This window comes from Seriola aureovittata, chromosome 18 (genome assembly GCF_021018895.1).
Source record: "Seriola aureovittata isolate HTS-2021-v1 ecotype China chromosome 18, ASM2101889v1, whole genome shotgun sequence".
NCBI lineage: Eukaryota > Metazoa > Chordata > Actinopteri > Carangiformes > Carangidae > Seriola > Seriola aureovittata.
In genome coordinates this window covers 6074220-6090743 of record NC_079381.1, presented here as the reverse complement: position 1 = coordinate 6090743, position 16524 = coordinate 6074220, and the positions used below count along the sequence as shown (strand labels likewise).

Genomic DNA, 16524 nt, shown 5'->3' with positions numbered 1-16524 from the left:
AAAATGGTCTCCAAAGTGTTTTGTGGTTAGCAGCTGTAGCAGTTCAGTGGTGCATTTCTTCAGTAGGTATTAAAATGTAAATAACCGTGATCTGTAACAAAATTAGGCGGGGAATTCAGTGGTACAACAATGAAGACAGCAGTCCGCCTCCAGACACACCCCTCTGTCCTCTTCAAGTGTGTGAGCTGTTTTAGTAACAAACATAAGAGGGAACCAATCAGAGCGCAGACTGTGTAATCAATCATCGATGCCTGCTGCTGCTGTGCCACTTGTCTGTGTGCGAGGCAAAGGGGTGGGGGGGGGGGGGGGGGGGTTACCACCTCCACAGCCTCCCTCACTGAGCCCCTCAACCCCTGTCCCTCCCTTTGAGTCACCCCAGCAGCTTGGGCCCTCTGTCCAAAAAGGGAGTGGCAGCTCTGGTCACAAGGACTCCAGCATCCCCGGCTAACAAAGGCTGCTCTGTCTGAGCCGCTGCCGCTAGCTGCTGCCTGGCAGATCTGGCCCTGAGCACAACTGCCGCTCCGCGAAGGCTCCCAGTCAGAGCCCCGCCCTGCGTCCGAACCAGCACATGTACAACTCTGCGTTGCAGGGCTCTGTGAAACTTTACTTGATTTTTTTTTCTTTAGTTTTCAAGACTCCTGTTTCAATAATCAGGTGCTGACGTACAATAAAATAAATTCTTATTAGTTCAAAACCAGGATCAGGTGGAATTTGTTTTTCAGTACATGATGAAAACTCGTATGCTACATGGCACATTTTTTTCAGCCCTTGTCTTATATCATTGTAAACTGAACTTGGACAATTTTTTCACTTAATCTTTGTAATCTTAAGAGTACTCCACTGACTGAGCATTACAATGTCAGACTCATAATGGATGCCTTGTCAAAATCTGGTGCCTACATTACCCACAATTCAACTCGACCACAGTCAGAGATTCGGCTGTGTTATACTAGTAGCGGCTAACGGGGCTGGGAGCCTCAAACAGAGCCTCAGTACAGAGGTCTTATCTGTAACTCCACTCCCCCAGATTATTTACATTTTCAAACTTGTAGTCTTCAGACCCAACTGACAGTGACTCAAGTGACATCACTTGAGTCAGTTTATTAGACTCTGAGGCTACAAAAGGATTTAAGCAACTTTTTTACATATGAACTAGTACTCCCCAAGACCTGTAACAAAGACTTCCCTCTTGATCCTTTTCAAGGAAATGGAGGAATCATATTCTGAAGCCGCGAACTACGTGGAGATAAATACAGAGGATGTATAAAAATATTCTAGATATATTTCACCAGTCTGTGCCTTAAATTTTGCCAGCGGTTGTGTTAAGTTACACTTAAATCTTATCTTATCTTATCTTATCTTACTGCAGCTGTAGAGTAAGAAGACAAGCACATACAGTATGTATCTCATAAAGCCTAATTCTCCTTGCTTTTGGAGAGAACCCTGTCTTTAACTTCTGATGTATGCATGCTGTAGACAGTCTTACAGCAGACACACACTTAAGGACTTCAGCTAACTGCAGGCGGTCTGGAAAATGCTTTGCAGTTGTCATCTGAAAGGTGTGGCGATGCTCTGACAGCACTGATGGAACTAATGCAAATAGATCATGTGGTAATCTTCGATCTATGCAGAGCAGACTGCGCTGGTGGAGCGACTGGCCATGCTCCAGCCCACAGCTGGCCCGCTTTCATCCCAACAACTGCTTTGAAATATTGCCGTTACATCATGTGCCTCATCATGACTGTCATTATCACATTACGTACTGAAGTTCGCCAACAGACTACGGTTATCGACGCTCCGATTTTCACACAGACTCAAAGTTGCACGAGCCAAGACTGGGAGGCAAAATTATCTTTTCAAAAACGATTACTCATTTTCTGAAGCGGGGCTGTTTTTTTTTTTTGAGAGAGGGGGGAGGGGGGGGGTGCTCAGTGAGGGAGGCAGATCATTTTGGAAAAAATCGTCTTTGTCTTAGAAGGTTCAGTCTTTTAGTTTCAGCTGCAGAACACTTGAAAGAAACTGGGAAATTAGCGGAACAATTACTTGCCTTGAATCCAGACGTATATACAGTATAATGATCTAATTGTTTTGGAGCTCACAGGGGTTGGAGAGTGTGTGTGATTTTACTGGATCATTGCCAAACATGACAGTGACCTTTTCATCATGGGAACCTCTTACAGCCTCACAAACAGGATGTGGACAAAGCTCAATGGGCTCACTGTTGCTATAGAGCTGTGTTTTCATTCCAGACTACAAAACGTAACCGCACTAATGTACATGCCATGGCAGCACAGTGCAGTGTGGTGAGCATTAAGTAAGAAGCCACTGTTTTCCAAAAAAATCTGCATAATGGATCCCTCACTGATTATTTTGTCGAAAGAAATCACTTTCTTTTAGCCTCAATCTCAACCGCATTCATCTGTGTTTTGTCAAAGAAAACATCCTGTTTCTTCTAAAAACTGGGGGGGAAGGCTAACTTGGGCTTTGTGAGGGGGTGCCTGCACGACTTCAAGGAAAAACATGGAGTAAAAATAAAGCTGGATGAATCCATTTCATGTGGGCACAAAAAAAAACAAAAAACAAGTGTGTTCCAATGCTAGCAAGGTTAGCAAGCTAACGACTTAACCTACATTATGACAATGATATTTTAATGAAATAGCGTTCGATTTAGTTTGATATGTTGCTAATGTCATGAGTAGTAAGAGTAGAAGAACCACTGCTCTAATCCTTAAAGCTGACTTAACATGTTTGGTTTGGCCACTAGGGGGCAGCGCAATAAGCTGTACACACAACATTGTCATTATATCCTCTTTTAAAAATTCATACAGTTAAGGTGGTAGCAAGCAGTTGCCAATTTACACATCCAGCAGACACAGAGCAACCAACATCCACTCTCCCTTTAGCTCCGTTTTTGTCGTCCTGTCGTAAATATCAGGCTCTTTAGTTAGCTGCCTAGTTAACTTTCTGTTGTTTGGTGCTGCAGGTCACCTGAACCTGAACACCTGCTTGATGCAGCTGGAAAAAATCATTGATGAGAGCAGTGAGAGTGAACCAACACAAGTTGTGGGCTGTAAAACCTAAACAAAATGAGTCAAAACAACGAGCTCAAAAACCCTAAAATGCTACATAGAGCTAAGGATAAGTGCAAATGATCAGATGCCAATGCTCTGTGGGTTCATCATTACGAGCGACTCCCTTCACATTATACATAATCATCTGACCCATTGTTAGAACAAAGATATTGATTATAGCAGCTTTAAACAAACACCCTTTTAGCATTAGTGCTAATGCTGAAGGCTGCTAAGCATGAAAGAAACAGACTAGTGGTAATGGAGTTTGGGAATAATGATTATTCCTCTATCACTGCCAGTCAGATCAATCTGTTGTATCATATGACTGCTGCAAGCTATCATTATTAAAAACATGTGTAAACAAAGCCACAGCACCACAGGTGAAAACTGAAACACTCCACAGAGGAAAAGAGACGCCTGGTAATTGGGAAGACAGAGTTTTGTGAAATCTGAACAAAATCAGCTCGGACGCTATGAAAACGTCTGCCAGTGTTAGACGTAACCCAGCAACGTGGTGTGTTGTTGTCCAAATGGAAAATATCCTGGGAACATTTGTGAAGTCAGGTGGAGGATGCTGCCAGGTCAGACAGTCAGCACTATGATTTATGTGGGTCCTGTTTTATTGAAAAACCAGCCTGCTACCAAAATCATCTCCATATACTGTATGTTGAGACAACTGCTGTAAAAACACATGTTCGGTTTTTTGTTCTGTTTTTTATAAACAGCACACTTGCACTTTCAGAAGAGGAATCAAACAGATTCCCAAAGGGCAAATATCTAACTTAAGACCCTGGTTACAAAAATACATCACAAACTGGATACAAACTATATGTCAACAGTGATTTTGTCTGTTTATAAAACAGATTCAGAGCTTTGGATCAATATTACCTTCTTATATTGGTCCACATTCAAATTCATTCTCTCTTTTATTCTGAAGAATTCACCTAAGATTCCACTTTGAGTATGAAACTTTACTTAATCAACTTGACTATGAAATGTCCAGCTAAATTCTCTCTTTAACAATGAAAGATTTACCTCATAGTCTGTCTTTGACTGAGATAATCATTTAGACTGATGTTTTCACCTGCATTTTCCCTTTATCTCTGACAATTCTGTTTTAAAATGAAAAGGCCCTAAGATGATCTTTTCTGACAACTAAATCTCCCTTAAGTCCTCTGTCTTTGTGTGAATTGGGCTTGTGAAAGGTTGATAAAAATTCCCTTAAACTCTCTCTTAAAGACTAACGCCCCTTAAATTCTGTCTCTGACTTTGAAAATTCCCTTAAGTACTTTATTTGACTATTTTAACTGAAATGATGTGTTTGATGGTGAAAAATTCCCTTAAATTCAAGGGGAAAAAAGATCCATTAAAATCTTTCTTTGACTATGAAACTATGACTATGAAAATCCCTTAAATTTTCCCTGTAACTTTTGAATATTGATTTAAATTGTGTGTGTAAATCCACCCACTGACCTAACGCTGCAGTCTGTCGAGGACATGGTGCAGCTGGAGGCACCACGATCCTGTTACTGACTTTTACTCAACAGTGTTCTCCTTTGTTCAGGTGCTGATTCATGAAAAAAGTTCACTCTCTGCACTAACACAGACAAACACACACACGCTGCATATTTCCTCTGACTTCTGGCTTTATGAATGGGGGAATTCGGGACGATACTGAGCGTGAACAAGGCTGAGCCGGTGGGTGGGTGATTTGGACACCAGCGCGCTGTGTGTGATGTGTGAACAGACAGCGCCCCGGGCTGCTGTGTACAATGAGATAACAGCATGATCAGGCTGACGCGACCTTAGCAGCAACTACACACACACTGAGCTGCCACCGGGGACAACTACTGTACTACAGGTATACTAACAGACTGCCTAATGATCTCTCATCCTCTGAGGATTGTAGTGACAGAGACTTTAATCCAGGACAGTCTTATTATAGCCTCAGTCTATTTTTACCTTCCTTTAACTTTGTACGTTGGGCCTCGATTTTACTAAAACATCAACTTTGTTCATGTTGCTGCAAAGCGAAGTGAAGACAAACTGCTCTTGTTGCCAGGAGAAAAAAATAACTTGACTCACTGATTGGCTCATGGAGAGAGACTTTTTTGATAATCCATTAATCATTTAAATCATTTATCAAGCAAAATTTGCTGTATTCTCTGGTTGCTTCTTCTCAAATGTGAGGATTAGCCGTCTTTTCTGTTTTACATCATGCTGCAGTTAATTTCTTAATAAAATTCATTAAATCATTTAAAATGTCAAAAATATTACTGAAAAGTCCCCATCACATGTTTCCAGAGTCCAACGTGATGTCTTCAAATTGCTTTTTGTCACCAACCATCAGTCCAAGAAACAAAGATATTCAATTTAAGATGATAGAAAATGAGTAAAAACTGCAAATGTGCGCATCTTAAAAACTACAACCAGAGAATGTTTGGCTTTTTTGTGGCTTAAATGACTAATCAATGATCAAACTTGTCGATCAACTAAAGGATTATTTGAGTAACTGTTCCAGCACTAAAACTGTAAACTGTATATTTTTGGGTTTTGGACTGTTTGAAGACGGTGGCTCTGTGAGACTGAGATGTAGCAATCATTAGCTGCAGACCTACTTGCTCACTTGTTTAAACTCTGCTCTGGTTTAGCTGCATGAATCAGAGTCACAGAGAGGCTCCGATCCCAGGTGGTGAACTTGTGGAGGTTCATTCATATTTGATGAGAGCTGCCTTAAGTACGTCCCTGCCTGTGCAGCTGACCCGACTCCATCTGGCCGAGACAGACCAGTCGGCCCTAATGTTGTGTGGACGTCACGGTCCACCCTTGAAAAATGGGGAAAAAGTAGAATGGATTAATTCTGTGTTATATTCAATTCAACATTCAAAACTCATAATTTGATTGGTCCATATGAACAGGCAGGGATCACACAGGGTTTCTTTGTCGGTGATGCAGCATATCCTGTTTAATTTTGATTCAATTTAACCTCATTCATTTCCTCTCTGGCTTCTGTTTGGTTTAACAAACACATCCACTCCTGGCAACTACTCTTGCTCTGTGAGGCACCACAGTAGGTTTGTTACCTGAAGCTCGCAGGGTCAAAACCCAGGACCCAGGCCGGACAAATGAGATCCATGAAGTGACTATAAGACACTCTCCTGTTCAGCAGCCACAGTCTCATGCAGCACATTTATCACGCTCCTCCCTGATATGATTGTGTACCGGTGCATGACTGAGACACTGTGTGAACAGAGCATGTAGATCCTAAATTCTTCAGAAAAAAATAAATCAGTTTCAGAAAGAAGTCAATTGTCTGACCTGCTTTTTCTACCCTGCTCTGTTCAGGAATAGGCAGTCTATCCATTTAGGTCTGACTTAATCGCTGTTGGGACTACAATTCCAACTAATCCTCTGATCTCTCCTCTGACTGGGTGCTGCATCGCGAGCGCTCTCAAGAGAGAGAGAAAGAGTTCAGAGGACAATGATTCACCTGAGAGGTCACACAGATCAACACAGTCTGGAACATGTTTCGAATTATTATCGTGACATCATAACATCCTTTATCTTTATAGACAAAAGTTTCAGACTGATTCTTTTATATTAAAACATTAGTTTAACAGTATTTTTTTCCCATATTGAGATAAATCAGTTTGTGTTTCAACATCTTATTCTCCTAACAGTATGCATAACAGGGTTCCAACTAATGACTATTTTCATTATTGATTCATCGGCTGATTATTTTCTGCTGAATTGATTAGTTGTTTAGTTCCCAAGGTAACAGCCACTAATGAAGCAAATCTTCACATTTGAGAAGCTGCAGCTGGAATGTTTGGAATTTTTGCTTCACCAAGCTTCTTAGCTCTACCACTTATCAAAATTACTGTCAATTGATTTTCTATCAATCCACTAATCAATCAATCAACCTTTTAATCCTTTCAGCACTAATGCCCAGTAAAGATGTCTGTCCTGTCTGATCTGGGGTAAGTTGTTGGTCACGTCAGTTATGGTTGCCTCTGACCACACTGTCTACATGATGTCCACAAGGTGCCGGATGGATGGAGGTTCAGGCCTCCTCTAACAGAGTCTGAATAAGAATGAATGGATTTAAAGATGATGGCTCCTCATCCTACTCACCAGCCAACTCCACCCACATCATGCCACTCTCCTGATAGCTTCTTTGTCATGACCTCATCAAATGTTTTTCAGAAGTAATTTAAACTGTGGTGACTCAAATGTAACCATCAGCCACTTCACACAGGAAGCTCTCGCTCAAGAGCCACCTGACCCCTTGGGCCCCCGAGCCTGCTCCCACTAGACCCCTTATAAGGTAAGTACAAGCCAATGATTAATTGAGTAATGCATCTTTTTCATCTGCAGTAAAGCATTTACTAATATCAGACTGAAAGCCTGAAAGAAAAGAAAAATTAAGCATGCAACACACATTAGAGATCTGCTGAAAAGAAGCACTCAGCTCCATCCATGTGTGTGTCTGCGTGTTCAGAGCCATTCTGGACATTTTAACCCAATTATTTCACTTTACCGGCAAGACAGTGACCTCCTTCCTGATCAGCTCTGCCTATATGCATCATCCCTTCATTACACAGCTGAGAGAGAAACATGGAAGGAAATGGGACCCACTGTCCCCTCCCTTCCCCTGGCTCCCCTCCCTTCCCCTCCCTATTCTCTACTTTCCATTGAACCACCTCCACCATCCCTGCAGCTCCGCTATGAATCCAGGGAAACAATCTGCCCCACAGTGACACAGTTAAAAGTGTCCTTAAATGTTTCAGCACCTCTAAAAATAAAACTGAAAAAATCGAAGGCTGTTTTTTTTTCCAAAGTAAAAGGAGAGCTTGGGGGAAAAAAAAAATCCAGCCGGGTACTGAGTGTTACAGCGGATGCAGGGAGGCATTTGCCCCACCAGTTGGTGTGCATTGATACCCGGCCACCAGACACACCGCCTAACAAAGACCACCGGCGTGAAATCTCAACTGTCATGCATGCCATGGACAAAGGAAGGGAGGACTGAGTGTGGATCTGCAGCACAGATAAATATTTAAAGCTGGAGTGAGAGCTCGGTTCATTTGGAAATGAGCACTTGTCGCAAAGATGCTGCAAAAAGCACATTTTTTCAGCCTCACCACACTATCGGTGGGGGCGGGGGGCTCAGTGATTTATCGATCCTAACGTGCATTCACTCTCAGTGAATCGGATATCACAAAAATAACCGTATATGCATCTGCAAAATGCATTTAAGAAAGCGACTCGCGCGGTCGTATCCTCCAGCTCAGATCTGTCGAAGGAGCGCAGCGGCGCAGGGACCATGCCGCCCCGGTGACATCCTGCACCCACACCCGCAGGCCCACACGACCCGACGCCGGAGCCCAGACTGGATTCCCTCTCAGCTACTTCAACTATTAAAACACCCCGGCACTCACTGTGATGCGGGGGATGTTCTTCTTGCCCTGGTAGCCAGACATCTTTCACCGGTGGTTCGTCTTGCGCCGCGCCGTGGACCGCTATCAATGCAACGGGGGGATGTGCGGGATTACTTGCTGGTTGAAACGAGGATGATGATGATGATGATGACGAAGAAGAAGCAGCTGATCCTTGGGGAGGCCACAAATGTAAAGAATCAAACTATCTCTCAACTCCGGATCGCGTCCTGGCAGCCTCCCGGTCTCCGCCGATGCACCAAACCTTTCCTTCCCAGACGGAGTCAGACAAGAGGGGAGGGAGGGACCACTCGTGAGCCTCTTCCCCATAAAAGAACCCCACGGAGCATGCGCAGAGCCTCGCCCTGCTCCCATTGACAGGAGAGAGCCACTAATGCCATCAATTGCTCTCTTTGGATTAGTGAAGGCAGAGTGCACCGGCTGAACAAATGAAGAAACACCCAGCAGCCATCTTAACTCCACTCACTTTATCTGCTGTCTCTAAAAGAATCGGGAATTTTTACCAGAGCAAGGCAAAGCTCAGCCAGTGCACGGACTGAGATCATTCCACCTGTGTCCAGCTCTAATAAACTTCTTTCAGCCATTTTGCCTGAACCACTCCTGATACTGGTGATTTAAAGTGGCCCAAGGTAGAAATATGACTAGAAAACAATGAGGGACACCTGTTTAGATCAGATTTTTCTTTCTCATTGTTTGGAGAAAAATCTCATTCAATAAATATGAAAAAAAAAAATGATGCAAACTGTTTTCCTTATTCTGCAAAGGGCAGATATAAACTCACAAGAGATAGAGTTAACTTCAGGGTGAATGCAATTAAATATCCTAATGTTTGATGAACTTCATTTTTGCACCAATAGCAGATTATGTACAACTGCGATGTGTTTGTTTTCATTTAAAGCGAGACTATGTACTTTTGCTTATTTTTTTTATTGCACTTGTGTAATAAAAAAGCATTGACATGTTTATCTGTGACATGCTAAATCATAATGCAACAGTAGCACAGGTACAGAAGAGTCATCACACTAGCAAACTGACTCAGTAATCTCAGCTACAGAGCCAGAGAAAGTTTGCTAATCTCAGCTATAACATCCAGACTTGTTTACTTGGTCATACCAGACCAGGTAAGGCTGTAACTGCAAAACACTTGGGTGTATTGGCTTGAGAGAGGGTGCATTTAATGTCATATGTATTACATTTTTCTTTTGTTGTTTCTTCTTTTAAAATACTGGAGTTTTTTTATTTTTAGAAAATATATAATCTGACTTTAAGGGATTGTTATTGTAGTGTAAAAATACTCTCATATGAGTAAAAGCCATGCATTGAATATTCTAGTACAATATCATTAGCATCAAAATATATACTTAAAGTACAACAAGTGAAAGAACTCATTATGCATTAGTCATTATGCATATGAATCATTTCAGATTAATGTAATTTAGATTATTGTAATTTAATTACTAATTCGTAGTAAAGGCGTGGCTCTTATCGTAACCTTTAATTAAACATCATAACTTATTGTTGGCTGTATTTTGTATTATTAATGTCTCTTGATTGTAGTGGAATAGAAGTATAAAGGAGCAGAAAATTGAAGTACTCTAACAAATTACAAATACCCGAAGGTTGTCCTTAAGTACTTGAGTAAATGTACTTAGTTACTTTCCACCACTGCAGTCTGCTGACGACACATTTTCTTTATGATGTCAGGTAGCACTTAAACATTCCATCATTTAATTGTGTCTGTTTTATTATAGCTATATAAGAACAAATCAGCTGATTCCATGTGTATATTCTTGTGTCAGAGAGGAAGAGAGTGGACTGCTATTCATGTAAGGCTTGAATAGACATAAGAGGTAAGAGAGTAAGGAGTGGATTGTGTAGCTAATGCTTCCAATCAATATGTAACATGATACCAGGGCTCAACACCACTACCCAAAGCTTTTAACAGCATCCTGGCTGCTTAAATATTAAGTAAAGGAAGCACTGGTGCCACGGTTTACTAGCCAACTGCAGAATCTGGACAATATCTTGCACCAGCAGGGAAAAAGTTGGAATATTTTCCTGCAAGTCATGCAAGTCAGAGCTGCCATCTCATGTCCATCAGCTCCACACCCTCACTTCTGAGCATAAATGCACGAGCGCGATGATGCTGCACCCATGCATTACATCATATAAGCATCCAACCTTGTGTGTTCACATGTGTGTGTCTCATTTCTGACCATTCCTGGGTGGATGACACATTCGCCTTATTGCAGATTTCTCTCATCCAGACCTGTTAAAGCTGAGTCGGCAGGTGTTTACTGTTTTCGCTCAAGGACACCTCAGCAATTCATGGACACACATGCAGCACATAGACAGCTGTAGGTACTGTGCAGCATAAGGAGGAAAAAATCAACACCATAAGGCCTAGGTAACTAACAGGAGCCACTCCCTCTGGCAGCTCTGCATGGTGGGCCCTCCATCGACTCTTTTACATCACAGTGCTTTCTGGGAAATGTAGTCAGGGCAAGTTGTCTGGTATACACGGGCTGTAAGCTTAAACAAACTCAAATTGAGTGGCGCAGGTTTGTGCAAAGATCTGAACGTTTGATGACAGAAATCAGAGATGGAGAGAAAGGCAGACAGAGAGAAAGACAAAAAGAGACAGATTGAAAAAGAGGGGTATAGATACATACGCAGCACCCATGCATACAAATACAAGAAAATTACCCATTTTTCATCCAGATTCTGTAGAGCTTCTTTCCCCGTGCTCTCCCTTATCTCCACCTTCCTCGGCTGGGAGATGTCGGTCTGCCGGTCAATGACTCGCTTGTCGCTCTTACCCCTGCACGCCGAGAGTGCATCAAAGTCCAGCGTCTTGCTGTCCGAGGAGCCTTCCACCGGGCAGAACATGCCACAGAATTTCTGCCTCGGCCTGGCGGGGCTGTCAGAGCCCATGCTCTTGAAGAAGGCTGGCACATCCCCGGTGGTCGACATGCCTATCGCAGGCGGGGGAGCTGTGAGGTTTCTCGGGGTGTAGCTGCACAGATGCTCAGAGTCTCAGCTCCTTGTGTGTTTTTTTTTCTCTTCAGCTCCGCACGCCTGGACAGCCACCGCCTTTTGCCGGTTTCCAAGCGCAGGTGGTCGCACTGTGACAAAAGCGCAAACAAATCTGTAAGGCTAATGCTGCATGAAAACACTCCCACTGTAGAGAGAGAGAATGCACTATCAATCTGCGTGATGTTGTCTGATATCAGGTCCACGATATCAGAGAATCCTCTTCTGTGTCCCTGCTCTATGATCAGCAAACAGTTTTGAATTGCTTACTCATGAGTCTAAATTAGCTTCTAGCCTACAGCCAATATCCTTGTGCCAGATATAAGTCAGCATATGAGGCAGAGACCTACAGCCTGGCTTTGTCAAAATAAAGATCCAATGGGCTATGGGAGGAGGATGTTTCCCGATGAGGGATTACCTGTAGCCTGTGTGAACCCGTTCAGAGACTGGCGGTGCCAGGAGCGCATCAGATCTGACTGTCCGGAAATGATCGGTCCTTTCTTGTCCAAAGTAAAGACTTGTTCTCTAGAGCTCTAATGCATCAGGGTCCAGTGACCCGCCTGCCAGTGAGTTCCAAAGCTGTGTAATCTAATAACTCAAACACGCCGTGTCTGTAGCCCGTGTGTCTCTGCAGGGCGTTTCTGGCAGAAGTTTGGGGTCAAGAGGCGATCAGCACCATGGAGAGTTCCCCAAAGTCACACCCAGTCCAACAATGAAGGGCGCTGTCCCTTCAGCACCACACCCTGTGTTCCCACACTCACATACTGTACATACTCATGTTTTATACTTAGTTTAGTTTGAGTTCCTCAGAGTACCAGCTGCATGGATTAATAACAGCCTATCACAAATATCTACAGGAGGTGACTCACTAAGTTTAGTGAGTAACATGGTAACAACATTGGTTTCTGTTCTCATTGAAGATCTAATAGTGACTTTTATCATTTATTTATGTATTTATTATATTAGTTTATTTCCACCCCTTTTTAATAAGCCAACATTCCTGCAGTTGCAAAATTTAGTAAGCCCCTGAAAGTTTGGCTTCAAAACATATTATTACTCAATAATATTACATATTCATGTCTAAATAAGAAACAATCAAAGTTTTAAAAAATATATGTTTTGTTATTTCTAGAGTTAAACATAGGAAAACACAGCTAATCCTGATCAGGAATGTGTGGGTGTGGTTTGATCAGGTGTGACTGTGACTGTATGACATCACGTTTTTCCAACAGAGCCCCGCCCACTTCAAACCAGCAATAAGAGCACAGAAAAAAAGAAATGTATTGAAAAGAAATATCTCCATATCCAAATAACCAAAACTGTTCTAACTTTGGCATAATGTTGTGCTTTCATTTCAGGATCCATTACTCAAAGTAAAAATTTGATTGAGAAAATCAGTTTTCCGGGCCTTTAATAAAGGGCCATGATTTTTCAATTTCCAACCATTCCTTCTGTTCAGTAAATACAAATAAACTGTTGATGAACCGATTTTGTTGCAGATGCTCTGCAAACCTTCTCCTGAAGGTGAGTGGCACATTAAACATTAACATTAACATATGGCATTGGCATATTAGCATATCAGGGTTATCTTTGTTTGGGCTTGGACACTAAAAAACAGGAAGCATGGTGGTTGAAGGGTTAGGCTTAGGGTTAACCTCAGTTTAAATTATGCTTTGGGTTGCATCATGGAAAATGTTGGATCCGGTGTTTTTAGAATTTGACCCATACTAGGAAATGGGTCTCTAATGAATTCCCCAATTTAGTGTAAATGCAACAAGCTACCAAATCACTGGGGGGTCCTTTTATATCACCACCCCTGTAGTAATCAACACACTTGTCAAAATAATAATAGTTCAGTTCAAGTTCTCAGAATCCATTAGAACTGTAAACCTCACTACACTCACTTTAATCCTGATATTGATTGTTCCTCCTGCAAAATTCTGCACTGCAAATTTCAGTTTACACCAGTGTTTTCAGTCTTTGTAAACTTGACACTTTTTGGCCCCAGATTGTCTTCTCCCATAAGATTATAATTCATTTGATGCATTTTACTCTGCTGTTGCAGAATAATGCCCCTATATACATCTGCAGCGTGGAGTTTTTTTCAGCTTTTTTCTTAACTTTCTGCTCACATCCATGTTTTAAACTACAAATCCATCTTTAAAGCTTTTCTAAAGCTTGTCATTCTTACTTTCTCTTTAACACCACTTGCATGATTGTTTTTAACGCCCTTCAAGTAATCAAGCACACACTATAAGCACATTATCAATGCATTGTAACCGGATCAAAAAATATCACAATATATCAACATGCATCATGAATGTGGTGTAAAAATGTCATGTGACTATTATTGGAATCTTATTAATGTACTTCTTAGCTTTTAAATATCCCCATAAGTCCTGTGATGTTAGAGTAACATCTAAAATTTTAGAATCACATCACAGGACATGGACAGATTGAATTAAAAGAGTTATGACAACCAGTAGAATCCTCTCCCCTATTTGCATTGACCTTCATGAACTTACTATGTTGATCAGAGTAAAGTTAGACTGTCATCTTAAGCAATAGGCATCTACATTAATTACGGTTTGTAATGGGCATTTTTGCATTTACAGTTGAGCTTTACAGAGAATAGATAGCAGTGAGGTATAAATAAATCAGTGCTGCATGGTGATCAATAAGAACAGGCAGCAATAGCTTACTCTAACACACAATGTTAATTCCTGACTCATGTTATAACAGACAGAAGCTCTCTTGCACAAGTGGCCATGGAAAACATTTTAACACTGAGTCCATGTCAGCCCAGTTTCCATAACAACGTGGTGGGCAGCAAATGGCTTTGCTGCTACTATTTCCTCTCCCAGAGGACTGTGAGGGCCGCTGCATGTGTGTGTGTGTGTGTGTGTGTGTGTGTGTGTGTGTGTGTGTGGGTGTGTGGTCATGTCTGCAGGAGAGGCCGACAAAGTCTTCTGTCTGAATGTCAGAGGTGGATTCTGAATAGTGAGAATGTCGAAGGTGCAGCCACACCCGAAGGCCCACACAGTGCACCAACACCCCCTCCGCCCCCAGCCCCGCTTCTTGCTGAACTGTCGCTCCACAAAACAAAACAAACATCCCCTACCGAGAGCAGAGACAGGGGGGAGTGTTAGATAATTAGAGGGGAAAGTTGGCAGCGTGCCTTATAAATAGTTGGAAGAGACGGAGGGGGAGTCTGGTCTCTGGACAGGAAGGGCACGGTCCTGGCATCCAGGAACAGATGTAGGACAAGTAGTGAGATCAGCAGTATGTCTGGATTCTCTAATCGGCTGCTCCTCCTGAAAACATCGGCTACTGGAGCTGTTTGTTAGATTAGATTATTAGCTCTGTGCAGCTCAGTTTACACAGCGGTTTGTCAATCTGAGAAAAGTCAATGTAATATTAATTAATCGTACAACATCAACATCAACAATTTGGTGGATTCTGCAGGAAACCAGATCCAAATATGTAAGAAGCTGAAATCGGTCAGCAGGCATCATGAAGCTGGTGCTGAAGTTTCAAAAGAAATCAAAACCAAGAAAAGTGAAAGTTTGCTCCCTCCCTGTCTTGCAAAAGGGGTTTCCAACCTCAATGAGACTATTTACTTCAATAAAAGTTCAATTAAAAAAAAAAAAAAAACTATCAACTACTAACAACTATAGCCACAACACCCATCAACATGTTAATGTTCAGACCCATGAATACTCAGTAATCCTCGAACTTGGCCTTCATTTTGATCTGCAACTACAGACCTGTAAAGTTTTGTGACTGTATCTATCTTCGTGGTGACAAAATGTGTCCATAGACAGATATAAATACCTGTGTGGTGCCGCTCCTGTCACTTAGCAACCTTGACAACACGAAACGTTTTATTTTACAAAAACTTGAGGTTTTAAGGCCCTTGGTTTTTTAACAGTTGCACCATTAGCTGTTCAACTGAGCTGAAACCCAATACTTACATTTTAAAGTGTAATCCTCAGGCTTTCTGTTGGCCTTGTTTGCTGCAAATTACTTTCATTACTGGCGTGCAAAGAATCTTGGAATAGGTTGGGCCACATCCGTTGGAGCCTTTGTTGCGCTGCTGTGACACAATCAGTCTTCAAACGCAGCCTCTGAAGGATGTGGCCCCTGAATTGGGACACAGAGATAGAGAAGGTGAGGCCCCTGGTTGTTGTCAGAGGCCCTGGTGCTTCTGCCCTCTTTCCACAGTAGACAATCCAGACCTGTCTCTGAAAGTCCAACATATACATATGCATTAATGTTGTTCAGGTGGTCAGTCGTTCAACTAGTTTGATCTAGACTGAAATGTTTATGCCCAAATACTTGCAAAACTAATGACATTCCCATTAGACTGAGCTGTGTTTAGTAGTAATTAGCAAATGTTAGCATGTTAACATGCTGAACTAAGATGGTGAATATGGTAAACATTATACCTGCTAAACATCTTAAAATGAGCACATTAGCATTGTTGCTCTGAGCAGTCAGTATGCTGACATTAGCATTTAGCAAAAAGCACCACTAGTGTCTAGTTCTCTGTTTCGTGACAATGCCCAAGAAAGCCCACTGCTAATGTCAGTTAGCAGGCTACATAGCTAATTAGCTAGTAAGCACTACTACATTGAGGAGCTTAAAATCGTACCTGCAAATATCAACACTGGTCAGTTTAGATACTTAAAGTTATGTTGTTTACAGATCAACACCACAGCAAACAAGACACTATCTGTTCTTCACTTGTAAACTACAATTAGCCTTGCAGCAGGTTGGTGTACATTACATCTTGGTGTGTCCGCTGGCTCAGCTGTCAATCAAACATGTACACAGGTCACCCCGGCTAAAACCAAAACAACAGCCTTTCTCATATTTGCTCAAAGACCTCTTGCTGTCTTTCAGAAGTAATTGATATATTAACATTAAATCTGAAATAACGACTTCCTGACGAAAGATAACTT

General features: G+C 42.0%; 1 protein-coding gene across 4 annotated transcripts in view; it reads right to left on the bottom strand.

Annotated features, from left to right (window-relative positions):
• The window catches only part of dpysl2b (dihydropyrimidinase like 2b), a 36257-nt gene extending 20708 nt beyond the window's left edge, over positions 1–15549 (bottom strand). Inside the window, exons 1-2 of one of the 4 annotated variants that reach the window (XM_056403387.1) lie at positions 15535–15549; positions 11234–11652 (exon numbers count right to left, since the gene is read on the bottom strand). In XM_056403387.1, coding sequence (XP_056259362.1) covers positions 11234–11500 — 267 coding nt within the window. In that variant the 5' untranslated portion in view covers positions 11501–11652; positions 15535–15549. Of the gene's footprint in view, positions 1–8509; positions 9365–11233; positions 11944–11978; positions 12116–15534 lie in introns of those variants that run through there. The other 3 variants (XM_056403385.1, XM_056403384.1, XM_056403388.1) reach the window with 3 other exon arrangements.
• Between the last annotated feature and the right edge of the window lie 975 nt (positions 15550–16524).